This window comes from Malaclemys terrapin, chromosome 1 (genome assembly GCF_027887155.1).
Source record: "Malaclemys terrapin pileata isolate rMalTer1 chromosome 1, rMalTer1.hap1, whole genome shotgun sequence".
In the NCBI taxonomy this organism is placed as follows: domain Eukaryota; kingdom Metazoa; phylum Chordata; order Testudines; family Emydidae; genus Malaclemys; species Malaclemys terrapin.
Genome location: NC_071505.1, coordinates 123,761,775 through 123,779,956, shown reverse-complemented (window position 1 = coordinate 123,779,956; position 18,182 = coordinate 123,761,775). Strand labels below are relative to the sequence as shown.

At 43.0% G+C, this 18,182-nt stretch overlaps 1 protein-coding gene across 4 annotated transcripts in view; it reads right to left on the bottom strand.

Annotated features, from left to right (window-relative positions):
• Positions 1-506: 506 nt before the first annotated feature.
• The window catches only part of PARVB (parvin beta), a 109,434-nt gene continuing 91,758 nt past the window's right edge, over positions 507-18,182 (bottom strand). For all 4 annotated transcript variants that reach the window (XM_054037905.1, XM_054037923.1, XM_054037913.1 and 1 more), the window contains exons 10-13: positions 16,123-16,191; positions 13,623-13,724; positions 8,354-8,426; positions 507-3,909 (exon numbers count right to left, since the gene is read on the bottom strand). In XM_054037905.1, coding sequence (XP_053893880.1) covers positions 3,833-3,909; positions 8,354-8,426; positions 13,623-13,724; positions 16,123-16,191 — 321 coding nt within the window. In that variant the 3' untranslated portion in view covers positions 507-3,832. The remainder of the gene's footprint in view (positions 3,910-8,353; positions 8,427-13,622; positions 13,725-16,122; positions 16,192-18,182) is intronic.

Here is an 18,182-nt window from a genome sequence, read left to right as displayed (position 1 = left end):
GTCACAAGGTCCCTGGGCTGGAACCTAGAGTAGCAGGCAGGCCTGGGTTCCACTACCAGCCACTGGCAAAGTGGCACAGAGCTGGAGTTGGAATAGAAGACTGCCTGAGAGGACATACGGACAGCTTATCTGGTGGGATGTTATTGCCCTGGAAAGGTGGGAGAAGACTATATAGTGACTGGCCAAAGGACTGAATCATCCAAGAGGAAGCACTCCAAGTCATGGAGGTGGGAGGGGGGATGGAGAGAAAGCAACTGATGGCAGGAGCCACCGCATAGGGCAAAAGCTAATTCCCAGAGCCAGGCAGAGAGAGGTGCACCTGCAGTGAGTGGACCCCTTCATATGCTGTTCTACCAGTGTCAGAGACAGACTGCTCTGTTTTCTAAGGCCTATGCAGACCAATATCTCGTTGGCCTCTTGGTCTTCATTAAATGCATTCTTCATTCATGTCCTTCCTTTTATTATAACTTTATCCATTAAAGCAGGCCAAATAAGAGCAAGAAAGCTATGTAATCATCATTTGTTTATTAGAATAAATACAGTTATCACAAACCATGCATTAAGTTCCACAACACTCCTGCTGTGATTTTAGAAAACATAGGATTGCATTGTAATTTGCTTACAGTACACTACTTTTACATTCTCACTAAGCCAGACTTGTCCATGGTATGACAAGTGCAGTATCTCATCTGTAAGGTTGTTTTTTTGTGTGTTTTTTTTTTTTTAGTAACAGAAATCCAGAGTGAACATTGTTAAAAAATAGTAGAAAAGATTCTTAAAATACATTAATACACAAAGCATTGGGTTTCTATTAATCGGGAAAAGAAAGTTGTGTAAGTTTTTACATTGATGTAAACACTGTTTTTGTTGCTTTGCAGTCTTGTGAAATGTTAGGACACAGCTGACCATAGCTCAGGCCTCTTCTGAGCCGTAGAGTAAGTTGAACGACAACTGGCTGGGACTGAATCCGCAGTTCCGATGGTGAATCTACAAGGCACATTACATAGGCTGTATACACAGCCAATCTCATTAACCATATATAAATGTGGAAGTTTGAATGTTAGGCATGCGGTGTTCACAAACTATGCAACAAGCCTCAGAATTCGCTGGCCTTTTCTACACAACTCTACACTAAGAGGCAGAATTCAAAATTTCCAATCACACGAACAAAATATTAGCCGTCCTTTCTGTTCTTTAGCACGGATGGAGGGAGACCTATATTTTTAAGCTTTAAACCCACAACATATTAGCCCATTACAACCCACACATTAGGAATGAAATAAACAATATTAGTTGGTGGGGAGCTATATCACGATGATTGTGTTTTAAAACTGATTGCTTTTGGGGAAGCCCTTCTTAAGTTAAAAGCATCCTGTTGGCAATTTGCCCATGGCATACAAACTAAAGGTCCCAAATCTGCAGTCCCCTGCTCACAGGAGTACTCATATAAGGACTATCAAATAGCCCAGTGGTTCGAGCACTCGCATGGCATGTGCAAAACCAACTTCAGTTCAAATCACCACTCTGCCTGACTTGGAGTGGGGACTCGCACTCAGGTCTCCCAACTTCTAGGTGTAGCCCTAATTGCTGGCTTATGGGGTTTTCAGGGGTGGGGCTCTGACTCTCTCCTATTGAAGCTCTTCCACTTCATATCCAATATTTGAGTTTAAGTAGGAGTTTAGGGATCTAGAGGACGAGTTAGCAGCTGAGCAGGGGAGTTGAGGAGCTAAATTTTGGACTTAGGTGCCCAGTTACGCACCTAAATTCCTTTGTGAATCTAGTCCTTACAATCTAACTCACTAGTTCTTCAGTCACCATAGCATCTTCCATGGTAGATGCAAGCTGAATTTCAAAACAGAAACAAGTAAAAACCTCCTCCCACTTTTTTGTTTTTGTTTTTTTGGACACTAGCCCCTTTAGGCCACTTTTATACCTCAAAGAAACAAAAATTAAGTGTTTTTCTCCTTTTGCAAGTCACTGTTAAAGTATCAAGCTGAGACAAAAATGTTAATGAAGAGAAGACTCTTCTGTACAATTACACCACAGTTCACATAGCACAGTAAGGGGACACGCGTTTCCTCTTGGTCTTTAACGCTGAAGGGTAAGTTCAGTCCTGGTGTAAGCAGATGCATTTCATTTGTAGTCAATGAGAGATGAGTCTCTGCTTACAACAGGACTGAACTTGGCCCAGATAATGCAGTAACACTGTCTTCCTTGATAGGCCGCTCTGTTAAATGCTTTACATAAAACCTGGCAGCCCATAAAATGTGACTAATGTGATAAATAGAAAGCAATAATATAGTGGTTTTGAATCTCTCCTCCACATTCTGGGGGAAGGAATGCTATAAAATACATAGCCTACAAATAACTTACTTTGGTAGTATAATACTATTTCTTTTAATAGCCCTGCCCATAACCTGCTCACACAAACCACATCCTAGCCTTGCCTTCTTTGTTCATTTAACTATCTATTGCATCATTAGACACGCAGATATGTCTGCACAATCAGGTGAAATCTATCTACTGCTGTAAAGGTGTCTTGTGACAAGGTAGATACATTCAAAGGGTCTAGTCTTTTCTCAAGCAAACTCCCACTGACTTCAATGGGAGCTTTGCCTAAGGATTATACCACTGAGTCCAGAGTTTGTAGCAGTAGCAAAGTATCACTGGGGATGATGGGATGAAGTCAACTCATCACAGCATCACTAAAAGGAAACTTATGTTATTTTCAGCCCTGGGATCCCACCTCTAAACTGTTCCAAATTCAGTGCAGTCCAGTGTGTTCGATACTGGTGTATATTATATGGCGTTGTCCAGAATAACCCAGGAAGCAGAGGCAAAATCTTATTGAAAAATGACCTTGCTCCATTTAATTTTCAAAACAACAACTGTCGTTCTGTTTACAGACTTTGGGCTCTGTAATGCTGGAACTGCCATTGACTTCAATGAGAGTAGGAGCAGGCGCTTTAGCTTTTCCACATGAATGTAAAGGTCAACCTTGCACCTCTAAGCAATCAAACGGTTATTCCCCCTGCTCATTCCAGAAAGGGTTAGAAAGAATGCATAAATCCAGCCCGTCCGTCCTTGACCAGCTCCTGACCGAGCTGATCTGGACTGCACATTTCAAGTGTGACTACAGCTCCCTCCTCAGCACAAAAGGAGGGAGAGAAAAGCAGCTATGACCGGATTAGGCAAGAATTCCATTTCTAGGCTAATTGTGTGTAAACATCAAGTGGAAATAATATTGGGTAATATGAGGTTAACACGAAAGAGAGAAAAAGCCCTCATGGTACAGTTTCAGGTGGTGTCCTTGGAAACAAATACAGAAACACACACAAACCTTATTCAATGGAAACTGTGCAGTTTCTAAATACATTACAATGCAGGGGTCTGCTTTTGTATTTATAACACTCAAGCCTAGCGTATCTTCCACCACCAATGGTAACCAAGTAGTTTACAAAAGAAAGTATATATAGGCATTGCCCCATCAAGAAGGGTTCAAGTTTTTCCTGTTTATCAAAGTAACTAGTAGTAGATTTCTTTATCAACATAAGAAGAAAGCTTGTTGACCTTAGCAAACAGACCCGCCAGGATCTCAGAGCAAAGATGTAAAAATGATATTTCAAAAGGGAGCTAACATAAAATACACAAAGTATTTTCAGTGGGCATGTCATGCAAAGAGTTACATGGAGATAATGTGAACAGAAGAAGGAATGCCATCATGCAGCATGGAATATAGTGTAAGGCACAAAGGGAACATAGAGGGTGTTTTGTTTTTCCTTTTTTTTTCCTAAGAAGGTTGTGAGGATTAACATCTCAGCAGCTTCCAGGATCACTCAACATTCTTGTACTTTGTGAACAGGTTGTACAAAACCCTGAGGGTAGACTTCAGATCCAAGTTAACAACATCTGTGGAAGAAAAGGAGAGAGTCTTAGATTGCTTTAGTGCTACCTCCCAGTTTCCTATTAATGGAAGAAAGTGTCTTCTGATCTGTGAACTCAAAAGAATAAAAAATAAAATAAAATTTACAAAAAAACAGGTCCAGTTCCCTTGGATAGCATCATATGATAGACTTCAAGAAACTTTAGCCATTTCTTTAATCACTGATATTTTTAAACTTCTCTCTGGAGGGAGGGGGAAAAAAAAAAAAAAAAACCTCTATCCCTCCCTGATCTACAATTTATCATAGATTGAAGGGTTCTTCTGTCTCAGACCAGATATCTCACAAATAACTGAAAAATACTCCATGTTAGATACCATGTCACAGCTTTAACAATTTCTAGTGAGTTTCTACCAGGGACACAGCTAACCAGGGGTCCAGAGTGGGGATTTAAGTCCAAACTGTATATTTCATGTGAGGTTCTGGACCCACCATATCTAGAACCTCTGCAATGACTTGCTATGCAGTGAGCAGGACTTAAACTCCTGCTTTGTGTGCCAAACCTTCCTGCGTCCCCTCTCACTGTGCTGGAGCATGGGTACATTTTCATCAGAGCAAGGAAGGGAAGAGTGCATGAACAGTTACAGTCCACCATAATGACAGGCCGTCTTCCACCCTCCCCATTCTTCCCCTTTGCAAACTTCAAGCTTATTGCTCATGGGCTTGGTATTCCCCCACCTCAGATGCACAACAGAGAGAGCTTCTCTCTTTGCTCTTCCTGTCCTGTTGCTACAATAACATAGAGGAAGTGCCGCAGAGAAGTCCATTCCAAAGGCTGCCAGGGGAAAGTACAGCACACAGTGCCCTTGCAAGACTGAAGAGAGGAACTCCCAACGTCGGCAGTGCAGACGACGGGAAAAGCAGCAGGTAAAGATGTCGGAAAGGGAGAGGATAGGAGGGAAAAGTAGGGGGAACAGGAAGAGGAAAATAATTGAGGAGACACAGTGCGGGTGGAAGAAGAGGAAGGAAGAGAGGTAAAAACAAAAACAAAAAAAACCCACAAACCCCATTCTCAAAAAAGCAACATGTGAGAGAAGAACAATAAGGAGCAAAGAAGAGAGAAAAAACACAGTTCTTTGAACTGGGGAAACCAATCTGAAGTACAATAAAACATCCACAGCCTGCTTGGAAAAATCATTTCCATGACACTCTCTCACACCTGCTTCACTCTTGGATGTGTGCATAAGCAGCAGGAGCGGGGGAACTCCTAAGAAAGATCTTGCTTGCATGAAAATGACCACTATAACACAGAAAGAAAAGTCCTAGTTTTAGCAGAATTGTTTCTGTATATCAAAGTTTTCCAGAAGGCGTAGGAAGCTGTAGAATACCACAGCATCCCCAGCAGTAAAACACTCCCAAATGGCCTGGGAATGTGTTCGTACATTCTGTGCAACAGATCGAGTTGCCTCAGAGACACATTTAAATGTGAATTTAGCCCTAAGGAGCAAAGTTTCTTACCAGCCACATCCTCCACAATCAGCAAGCCAAGGGGAATCTTCGGTGTGGGGGAGGGAAACCTACAGGCAGATTCAACCTAATGGTGTTGGCAGCCAACTTGAAGTTCCAATACCAAATGTATAGTTCTGGTAGTGCAGCGCACCCTTAAAGCTGGCCTATGAGGCTAGCTGAGGATACTGTGGCTTGAGTAATCAACACCTGGCATAGGGCCTGCATAGCCAACTCTACACCACCCAGCCACCACAGAGTATTCCAAAGGCGGGAAGGGTGGCCAGAAAGCACTGTGCTCCACCAATCCCCCTTGAGCCCACTGCAGGCAGCTAGAAATTGGAGCAGCTCTGAGGCTGCTCTGATCTCTGCCTGAGACCAAATTAACCTCCAGCAGCCCTGTGCATTGGGGGAGCATGAAGGTGACATAAAGCCCCCTTCTTCTACTGCACTAAGCACAGCTCTGTTAGAGCCAAGGATCAAGGACTACATCTCAAGGTGCCCAGTACTGAGATTCATTGTCTCTGTTCTTTGTTATAGTACCGGGTCTGCAAGATAAGTGAACAGTGCAGTATAATTGCAATCATCACTTTACAGGTATGATAAAATGGGATTTTTATTTATTTATTTATTTATTTTAAGGTGACAGGTGGTCCTCTGCCTTCAGGGATTCTTAGGGTATCTGCGCCATCTCCCATTACTCCACTGGTTTACTTCTTCCCTTCCCTCCTATTCTCAAGGTCCTGCATCCTAGAGACCTCCCTTGAAGACTGTGTGGGTCTCCTTTCTGAGCCACTGTCACCACTTCTACCTCAGCTGGTGGGAGGCGATGGGGAGGGAATTATGATGTGTTGCTCACTCCTCCTGCTGAAAAGGAATAAACCCAAGTCTTTTACTTGCTAGTGTAATGTAATGATTCATAGAATTTAAGGTCAGAAGGGTCCATAATCTTCTAGTCTGACCTCCTTCATAACACAAGCCAGAGAACTTTACCATGTAATTCCTGCATTGAATTTAATAACTTGTGCCAGAATAGAACATATCTTTTAGAAATACATCAACTTTTAATTTAATGAGTACAAGTGATGGAGAATTTGTTCTATTAGTTAATTACTCTCACTTATAAAATGTATGCCTTATTTCCAGTTTAATTTTTCCTTCCAAAGAACTTCTAGCCATTGGATCTTGTTAAACTTTTGTCTGCTAGATTAAAAAGTAATGTGATATCAGATATAGTCTCACTGCATGCGTAATTATAGGTCATGGGATGAGAAGCACTGACAAGAAGGACACCAGACATGCCCCCCAAAAAGCATGATCTCAATCTTCCGCTCCTCGTAAGAGGAAGTTTGTGTGGCCAAAGCCCAGCCAGCGCTAACTGACAGAATGCCGACAAAAGGTGCCAATAAATCATAAAAATAGCCTAAAATAGAGTTTAAATGAATAATACCTCTACAGCCTATCAAAATCCCTTAGGAAAATAATAAAGCAGCCCACTAAAATTCACTGTACTTTAATGACTTAGGGCAAAATTTTGCCTTCAGATGTGTCTATTATATTTAATGGATGTAACGAAGGCCAGAATTTGGCTGTAATTTGGGCAGTGTTGTATACACCACACAAGATGACTTATGATATTTTATTGGGGTGGGAGTGAGTGGAGCAGGATATACTAAAATATTAAATTGAACACTAGACCTGTCTCTGGCGAGTACCGCAGAAAGCACTTACACTGCAAAGTGGGGTGCTTTCCGGTCTATTCAGGCACGAAGTGACACCAGTACAGCAGGGCATACACAGCGAATCCCACACATAAAACATTCTGTGGAGCGTGAGAAACTGCACCACTGCAAATTGTTATTCAAAGGGACACTAATGTTTGAAAGTGCCAGGATTCCACAGCAAGATGAAATGAAACTACTGGCAACAAACACAGCCTCCGATGCTACTTTCCCTTCCACAGAAATCCCAGCTCTGTGCACCCTCACTCAACCCAGTGTAGCAAATGTGAACCGGGAGATAAGCAGACCAAGACGACTGCCATATTAACTAACCTTGCCCTCCTACTTTTATTAATAAATTTAATTTCTAAAGTGTACAATAATCAGCTGATTTAAAGACTATGTCGACACCAAATTCTGTCCCAGTTCTCACTACAACATCCACTGCTGTACACTGAATCAGAGGGCAAACCACATGGAGTCTGGAGCAAGGAGTAAAGTAACACTGTTTTGAATGGCTTTCCTGCAGTAATGATCAGTAATGGTCAGGCTAAGCTACCTGTCACTTCTGGGGTAGTCATAATGAAAATGAAGATTGCTCGATTGACAGTCACGATGACATAATTCTTCTCGTTAGCCAAAGAGCAAACAGTGCAGAGGTAGTGCAAGCTTCTTGACACTGCTCCATTAATTAGCTTCGGTACTCAGAGGTTCAACCTTTAAAAAGTCAAAAGCATAATTCAGTCTTCGTGCTCGTTCAGTACTTAGCCCTGCACCATAGGAGCAAATGGGAGTTTTTGTCACGGATTTCCATAGGAACAAAATTAGCCCATCAGTTATTTGTCTCTGTGATCAGGCTGCTAGCAAATTAGTGCTAATTTTTTATGTAAACTTTCCACTAGGAAAAGAACTAAGAGCGCCAACTGATCTAACATAGGCTACTGAACAGCTATCATATAGCACTATCATTTACTAAAATCATGGGCCTGACTTGAACCTGTTAATAGTTGAGTCTACTCCTGTTATGATGCACATTAAGGGAGATAATGCAAATATGCATAAGGAGTCTTTTGGATAAAAGGGTGTCAGATAAACAAAGTTTTACCGTGTGTGCATATATATACATACAGCCACAACATTATTTCCTGATGTAACCCTGTTGACTTTAATGGAGTCGTCACACTAGAGATGTAATTGCCACTATGTCTGTATAAATAGTTTATGCCTCTATAGTGTATAAATTACCTTCAGGACGAGCCTTTGGTTTCTTGAGCCCTCCATCTTGCATCAACTCAAAAGCGAAGGAAACATTATGGACCTGCAAAGAAGCAATTTAAATAAATTCCCAAATTCTAACAAATCAATAAAAAAGCAGTTACTTTCTTCTCCCTTCTTTTGACATCAGTAATAATGATCCTAGGATTTATTTTGTTGGTTTTAAAATCAACAACATTTGTTGATCTGAATCCCAGGTGTTTTCCTCCCAGGAGTAAAGGCAACAGAAATCAAATCTACTGAGGGACTCATTTAAGAAGAAAGTTTCCAAATTTAAAGAGTCAAAAATTTAATACGAGTACAGTCTGAATTAGGAAACCCCATGAAAGCTTGGCAGAACAATCAAGTCTCTGTGTTGGAGACTGGTGTGCTACTGAGATCAATAAATCATACAAATATAGGGCAGGAAGGGACGTGGAGAAGTCAAGATGTCACAGCCTTTCTATGAGGGCAGAAACATCTGCATTTCTGGTGAGCTCTTCCTGTCTGTATACTCAAGGTAAGTTATAGTGTTTTAGACTCCAAGGAACAGATCATCTGCCATGAATGCAGTAAGGAACTTAACAGCAGTTACTCAACAGAAAGCAGGTGACAGAGAGAGAGAGAGAGATTAAAAGTAAGGTCAGGCTTAACATTTTCAAATGATTTTTACTAGATCATTACAAACTAAGTACCAAGCAGCAACAGTAATCCACAAAAAGTGCCCTTAGAATTAAGGCGAAGTCAGAGAACAAAACAGGGAGACACACAGGAAAGAAAATATGAAGCGGATCAATTAGGGCTAGTCTACACTGGCAATACTAAAGCGCAGCCACAGCAGTGCTTTAATGTGCCTTGTGTGGTTGCAGCACAGTGCTGGGAGAGAGCTCTCCCAGCGCTCTAGAAAAAACCCACCTCCATGAGGGACGCGGCTCCCAGCGCCGGTGCACTGTCTACACTGGCGCTTTACAGCACTGAAACTTGCTGCACTCAGGGGGGTGTTTTTTCACACCCCTGAGCCAGGAAGTTGCAGCGCTGTAAATTGGCAGTGTAGACAAGCCCTTAGAAGAGAAACCTGTTGGGGAGAGAATATTAGTCTGAAAGGATTTAACGTGAGCAATCAGCTTTTCTTCTGGATGCCTATTGAAGTTTAAGAAATTCTTCCTCTCTGCATGTGGAAAGGTAATTTGAATAAAGATATCTTTGTATTTTTGTCCCCGTAAGTGACTGACTCTGGAGATATGTGGCATGGGGGGGGGGGAGATTTAATTAAAACTACTCATCTCAGTGAGTGAGGGAGTTCTGCATACAAAACCCCTTTGCATTAGGATGAGAAAAAGCTCCCTTTGTTGGGTTAATTGATGAGAATTGTAATCTTCCCTCCTACTCCTGTTTTTCCTTGATTTATTTAGGCAAAACCAATTTCAGAGGTAGAAAGAGATGCGCAGTTCACAAATAAAAGCTAACTAATCCCTCCCCCATGCTCACAGACACACTTTCTTCTTCTGTGTCTGGTTCAAAACAATATCTAATAACTTTAGTTCAGCATGACTCTCATGCAGCTAGACATAAACGAGCAACAACACAATCACAGTTGAGTAGCGATAGCACTATAGATAGGCATTGTACGATTTTATACTCAAAAAAATTCAACCCATAAGAGAGAAAGAAAGAAAGAAAGTCTGAAGAAAAAGCGAAGTAGTATCCATGGAGGGTTTTTTTAATGAAGTAATAAAATATTCATCTTTCCCAACCTGTTCTATAAACACAGTCCATGCAGGATATGAAGTCCATCATCACCCACTCCCTTGGCATTTCTTTATTAGGAAAAGAAAACTCTAAGATAACAAAGATCTACTCAGATCTTATCCTCAGGCTCGGTTACTCCTAGGCATTTCTCTCATAGGATTTCTCAGACCACATCCTGGATTCTCTTCTCTCCAGGAAGCCACTCCTACCTCCCATACATCCACATCTGGCAACTAATCACCTGCCTTGGGAAGTGAGCAATTTTGCTGTTTCTCAGCGGGATCAACACCGGTTAGCAGGGCAGGGAGTTTCAGCAAACTCTTCAGCCAGTTACAATACTTTCCTAATTTGGTACAATATATTTTTTGCCCCACAGTACAGTACGATCCCTTCTGATGAGGATGAGCTATATTCATCAAAGGTGAGTTAGGCAGTGAAGACCAAATCCTTTAAGGTGTTGGGCTCCTCCTGGTAGACATTGGGTCTCAACCACCTCCACTAAAGTCAGCAGGAATTGAAGGTGCTCAGCGTTTTGCAGGATCGTGCCCTTAAAGAGTACTAAGTTCCTGCAACTTTACTAACATGTCAACCCTGATGCAGCCAGCTTCACTCCTATTCATAACCCTGGAATGCACTATGCGCTCAGACTAGAGCTACCACAGAACCCCACCAGAACAAGGAGCCAGTCTTGCAGGGGACAGATACATTGTTTGTATTCCAGAAGCATCTAAGGGCTGCAACCAGGGCAGAGCCCCACTGTGCTTGGCACTGAACTCACTGAGAGATTACTTAGCATCAGTGGTGCAAGTAGAAATCATTTCTTGCTGGTACACTGCACTCATGGGAAGGACACAAAGGGGGGGCATGTGACCTCCCCATGTGACTCCTCCCCGCTCCGTCCTCAGCCTGGGGCCCCCACGCTCTCCCCATCCCCTCCCCATGATCCACATCCATTCCACATTACATGGGGGGTGGGAGGGGTGCTGCTGTACAGACCCCAGGCAGGAGGACTCAGGAGACACAGCTGCTTGGAGGAGCTGCTGGTGTGGGGCCGCCTGGCAGCCCCATGTTCTGCTCCTTTCACTGCTGAGTTTTCCAGAAGATCAAGGCTCTCTGGAACCACAACAGTGAAAGGAGCAGAAGAACATGGGGCTGAAGCAGCTGCTGTATTCCACCCCCCCCGCAAGCCCTGTCCTCCGGCAGGGCTCTCCCGGGAACCGCAGCTGGGAAAGGAGCTGCTGTACCACCCCCAACCCCACCTCCCCCTGCCCTGTCCTCCAGCACGGCTGCTGTACAGACCCCAGGCAGGAGGACTCAGGAGATGCAGCTACATGGAAGGGCTGGGGGTGGAGCAGGCTCCTCCTGTGTCTTTCCGGTACACCATATATTACTGGTATGGTGTACCAGACCGTACCACCGGACTTGTACCACTGCATAGCATGGAGGAGGATTACATGGCATGGAAGCTAACAGTAAACCAGGATATCTACATTTTTCAAATGGTACACTCCAGGGCTCCCTGCTGCCCCTCTCCCAGCCAGCTACCCCGTACAGGCACGCCCTGCAGTTCCTCCTACTTGTAGCAGGTCTTGAGGCTGTCGCTCAGCAAGTCCTGTGGGCAGAGCAGAGGGGAAATGGGGGGGCCATTTCCCCTCTGCTGGAAGTGGGACGAGGGCGGGCAAGCCCTGGTGTAGGAGGCAGCCCCCCAGCAGCAGTGAGGAGGAGCAGAGCTGGCTGCCCCTCTGCCACTCAGGTTTGGCCCTGCCACCCCTCCACCATGATGGGGGAATGGCGGGGCCAAACCTCAGCAGCGCTGCGGCCCCCCGTGCACCAGGTCGCAATGCCCCTCACTCAATTTCAGCCCTGCAGCACCCACATCGTGAGGGAGGGCCCAGGGGGCCCAACCCGAGTAGGCAGTCGGCAGCCAGCACTGGCCCTCCTCTCCATGGCTGTTGGGAAGGCCCAACACAGATGACCTGTCGCCCCTCCCAATGGCACGCAACATTCACAACCTGCTTATCGTTTTAGGCACCACTGGTCTACGCCGCCCAATGGAACAACCTCCCTGCAACAGCCTGGCAAATCCTTACCCTCTCCTCATAGCTCACTTCGTCTGCAATGCCCATCCACAATAACCCACTTTAGCTCAGACGTCATCATTCATATCTTACCAAATAGAAAGTAATACACTGCTACCTCGATATAACGCGACCTGATATAACACGAATTTGGATATAACGCGGTAAAGCAGTGCTCTGGGGGGGCAGGGCTGCGCGCTCCGGTGGATCAAAGCAAGTTCAATATAACACGGTTTCACCTATAATGCGGTAAGATTTTTTGGCTCCCGAGCACAGTGTTATATCAAGGTAGAGGTGTACATGAAAATGCTTAGCTTGAGTTTTCCTCTGGGTCTCCCAGTGTGCTGTCTATGCACCTAGAGTATAAAGCCTTTGGGGCAGGAACAATGGCCCCTCAATTCTGAAGTGACTTGTGCACAAGCAGATCCCTGAGCCGGTGTAGATTCCTATTGACTTCAGTGGGGCTTTGTGTTGCATGCTGACTATGGGACGCTCACTGGCGGATCAGAGCCTACGTCTGACTGTGTGTCTAATGCAGAGTCAATCCCACTATCGGTGCTCAGCAAACGAGTTCTAACCCCAGTACTCTCAGAGACCGGCTGCATGCCCTTGGCCAAGTCACCACTGCTCTGCCTCAGTTCCTCATGTACACAAGAGGTAATATTACTTATTTCCCTATTTTACAGGGAAGTGATAAAAATTAGGAAAGATAAAGATGGCTTTGTGGTAAAGGCACTGGACTGAGACTCAGGACCTCTGGGTTCAATTCCTGGCACTGTGGTACTGATTGCTTGTGCTAGCTTGGGCAAGTCACTTAGTCTCTTTGTGCCTCAGTTTTCCACTTGTAAAATGGGGACAAGACTTCCAGTCTCCCACCTTTTGCATTTCTTGGATTGTAAGCAGCTCAGGGCAGGGATTGTCTCTTATTGTGACTATATACGATGCCTAGCAAAATGGGGCCCTGGTCTCAGAGTGGCCTCTAAGCATTGCTGTAATAATAATTAAATAAGTAATTCAATTGGAACATGTAAAAGTTCTATGTAAGTGCAAACTATTTATTATTTTATACCCTTTGGGTTTATCAGCATCATCTGACCACAACTGTGCTGGACATCGCAGGATCTAGCTTTTCTTCTCTTAACTATGTTTATAGGTATTCATGTGCTGAATCCCTCTCTTAGCCTCGCTGCTGGAGTCATTCAGGAAGTACTGGTAAAGTCACTGGGATTTACACCTTTGTTTCACGGTCAACCTTTAAAGTACAGATTCTAGTAACTGCCAAATGTGACAACAAATGCCTCTTTGCTACAGCCTTTGAAAGAAAGGATATGCTATACTCTGGCTTAATTGGGCATGATGAGAATTCAGCCAATGGATAGGAAATTGCATGTGATATGGTAGTGAGAGGAGCACAAACTGGAATTTCTACTCACCTTCTGATCAAAACTTTCAGGTGTTAAATAAAAGTTGTGGAGTGGAACAAAATAGTCTTCAAGCAGACCCATGAGCAATACCAAATAGACGCCATCTGCAAACTGAGGAGAAATACTGGTGAAATTCCCAGATGGCAGGCAGGAGGCATTTGGTTTCATGCAAGGCTTTGCAACAATGAGAAAAATCAAGCCCTAAGTGGCTAGACAGGTTGCTGCAGAGGGCCACAGGGATGTCTCCCCACATCTGAGAGCACTGTTTTCACACACACACACACACACACACACACACACACACACACACACACACACACACACACACACACACACACAATGAATAACTATGTGCTACATTGACAATGGGAAACTATATCTTTAAAACACGACCCAGAAGACGACCACACAATTATTTTGCATGCCTTTTCCTTGTTTTACACCATATGTAGGTTCACGTGACTTGGGATGAGGTGCTCCAACCCAAGAGGAGAGCCACACCAAGCCTATGAAGAGAACCACCAGTAGAGTATCACTGCTCTAAACCGATACAATTCCTTTTAAATGTTGGTAGGTACTGTATATTTCAAACAGAATTCCCTATATTGGTTCCAATATGACCTGTATGACATCCCCTGGATTTTTTATCAGAGATAAGGTGGCACATGCAAAGAGTTCTCTGGGGCAGGGGCTGTCTTTGTTCTGTGTTTGTACAACATCCAGAACCACGGGGTCCTGGCCCATGACTAGGGCTCTTATGCTCTACAGTAATACAAATAATAAAGCAGTGCAACAATCCACAGAGACCTACACTTCCAAAACCAGAGCCACATAAATGTGGCATGGGATAAGGCACTACCACTTTAGCAGAAGCAGAACCTCCTGTTAGCTGTCAGTAGACTTAAGGGGGAGATTTTCAAAGGCACAAATGGCAGACAAATTGGAAATGAATAGGACTTAGGGTCTTTGTTGCCATTTGTTCCTTTGAAAAATCTTCATCTACATCTGCTTTGTAGGCCAGCCACTAGAGGACGAAGTTATCTCAAACACTTGACCGGGTCTCATTCCATCTAGTTAGGGACAGTCGTACAGATAACCCAGCCAGCACGTTAATGTACTACTGCACTATCTGACCAAGGTAAGCAATAGTTCAGTGATCAAAATTCTGTGTGATCTAGTAACTTGTCAGACATGATAGTCTCTCAACCTACTTTCCAAAGCATAAAAATCCTTGTTAATTCTGACCACTTTGCACTGCAGTTTAGCAATTGCTTCCACAGGAAGTGCAATGGTGGAGTTCCAAGATTCTGATTAATTCCTAAAATAGAAGGGTGTCTCATATAACCAATATTTTCATATAACCTTCCCTGGCCCATTTTCTTGTACTTTTTACATTCTTTATACATTTCAGCCCTGGTGAATGGTGCTGGATTGACAGCCCTTGGAGATCAAAGACCTGTACCCATAAATCAGATACCGCACTGACAGCAATCATACAAAACTCTTGGGGCAAGAAGATTGATCAAATCTCCATAGCCCAATTAATCACGGGTGTCTCAGCAGAGAACTCAAGAGTATTTTTGTGATACAGATAGTTAGGCCCCAGAACTGGACTGAAACCTCCTATTCACTAAGGCCCCAGAACATCAATCAGTGGATGATCAATTTAATCCATATCAACCTAGGCCAGATTCAGACCAATTACCTAAATGAAATGTTCAGTAGTCCATAACCAATTCCCTAGGCTATCCAGTGGCCACACTTACTCTCCTGGGCAAACAGCAAAGAATAAGTTAACCACTTAGTCCCATTTTAAAGCGGTCTTTATTTTTAATGAACTCTCTTCCATTACACAGTGTAATTGTTTCTATTACAGCAGTTAGAGCTATGCAAGCTTCTGATATACTTGCAGCTGAGTGAAAGCAACATGCCCCTGTGTCTCCAGAACTCACATTGGATTGGGTTATAGTGTTTTGAAGGATATCCAATATGTAATCTGAGTTAAACACAGAGAGACCTATGCCACAACAATTACTGAATCAACTGAGGATTTATCCTGGTTCAGATCAACCGCCTGAATTCACACAATTGGGAAAGACATGTCGTGACCTGCTCTCATCCATAATTAATACAGCTAGTGCTTTGCAAATGTTTTCTTTGATATGTTAGAAACATTGGTCTGAAACCCAGCCATATATTACAGTCAATAACACAAACAAATATTAAATATTCTAAAACTTCCCTGGTTATCTGAAGCCAGGCGAGGTTACAAATGACCAGCAGTATCTGCTATAAGTCATGTGTGCAATAAGTGGGCAAGAGAAGCAGGCAGAGGCAAACATTACTGCAAATTACAATCACCTACAGAATAAGGCGAACACATATGAGTATCGCTCTAACGGAACTACTCACATGTATAAAGATAAGCACATGCAAAAGAGTTTGCACAACTGGGGCCTAAATTAGTAATTTATACCTTGAGATTTATTTTCTTGTATAAAGCTCCTACCTGTGTTTCTAATTCTGTCACTTCCAAATTCAGCTTATTTAGGTGTTTGTTCACAAAGGTGATCAGAGACTGTAAAGGAAGATGACAAGGATTAATGAGGTTAGAAACAAGAACCGATGCCCATATGGTGGTTAATACAGCATTAGACTAAAAAGATTGGTAAACAATTGTCACAATACTCTCTTTGCCAGTGTACAAAAATAAAAAATATAAGAATTAAAGTGATATAGCCATGTAAATTACTATCTCCATTGCAATAGTATTATGGCAGGAGTCACCTCTTACAAGTTATTTTTCTTAGCATGCAAGCACATTTTTAGTCTTAGAGGAAATGCTATGGTGGCTTTGGTTCAGTTGCTGGTTCTTTGGGGGAGCCCTGGTAAGCAGCAGGAGTGTGCGCTGCCTGCCTTAATTCTCTAAATAGAGCCAATTCTTGCACCAGAATTGTTCTGTAGGAACTGGGCATTGGTACTGGGCTGAGATTCTTGAATGAAGGGATGGTCTGTGTGCTGTTTGTGGCCCCTTTGTTCCAAAACTGGTGGGTGGGTGGGTGTGTATATAAACAAGTTACAATAAGAATATACCCAGACTCTGTAGGTCTGATTTCCATCCCAATAGGAACCTGGCCTGCAAGGCCCTAGACATCTGCTACCATTCAGCAGAGGGACAACAACAGCGTGAATATATACTAAGGTATTTATTCCAACAACCTAGCCATCTGCTTAAAATATTTTTAGAGGGGATGTGGAGTCAGATTTTAATGTTTACATTAAATGGACAGCATTCACTTAACATTCAATCAACTTTTTAAAAATGCTTTAGCAGCAGTTTCAGACTGGAAAAATAAAAACTTGTCCATGCTACAAGCCTAAACATGTTAGTTTAAATGTATCCTGGAAAATACCTCTTCTGTCCTGGCCCATGACTAGGGCTCCTAGGTGCTTTAGTAATTAGGGCTGTCAAGCGATTAAAAAAATTAATCGTGATTAATCGAGCTGTTAAACAACAATAGAATACCATTTTTTAAAAATATTTTTGGATGTTTACTACATTTTCTAATATATTAATTTCAATTACAACACAGAATACAAACTGTACAGTGCTCACTTTATATTTATTTTTTATTACAAATATTTGCACTGTAAAAAACAAACAAAAAATTATTTTTCAATTCACCTCATAAGTACTGTAGTGCAATCTCTTTATCATGAAAACTGAACTTAACAAATGTAGAATTATGTAAAAAAAAAAAACTGCATTCAGAAAGAAAACAATGTAAGACTTTAGAGCCTACAAGTCCACTCAGTACTACTTCTTGGTCAGCCAATCACTCAAACAAGGTTGGTTACAATTTGCAGGAGATAACGCTGCTCGCTTCTTGTTTACAATGTCACCTGAAAGTGAATGAATGTGAAGTAGAATGTTTTCTTGTTACCTTCTATGTCTCTAGCTAGTTTGATCTTGTTTTGTGCCTTGGCCTTTCTAATTTTGTCCCTACATACTTGTGTAGTGAGGAGGGCTTTAAACTAGGTTCACCGGGGGAAGGAGACCAAAGCCCTGAGGTAAGTGGGGAAATGGGATCCTGGGAGGAAGCACAAGCAGGAGAGCGCAAGAGGGGAGGACTCCTGTCTCATACTGAGAAAGAGGGACGATCGATGAGTTATCTTAAGTGCCTATACACAAATGCAAGAAGCCTGGGAAACAAGCAGGGAGAACTGGAAGTCCTGGCACAGTCAGGGAACTATGATGCGATTGGAATAACAGAGACTTGGTGGGATAACTCACATGACTGGAGTACAGTCATGGATGGATATAAACTGTTCAGGAAGGACAGGCAGGGCAGAAAAGGTGGGGGAGTTGCATTGTATGTAAGAGGAGTATGACTGCTCAGAGGTCTTGGAAAAAATTTTGAAGGAGAAAGTAAGTTAAGGACATTGAGGTTAGTGGTAATTGGGACAAAATACAACATGGTTTTACAAAAGGTAGATCGTGCCAAACCAACTTGATCTCCTTCTTTGAGAGGGTAACAGATTTTTTAGACAAAGGAAACGCAGTGGATC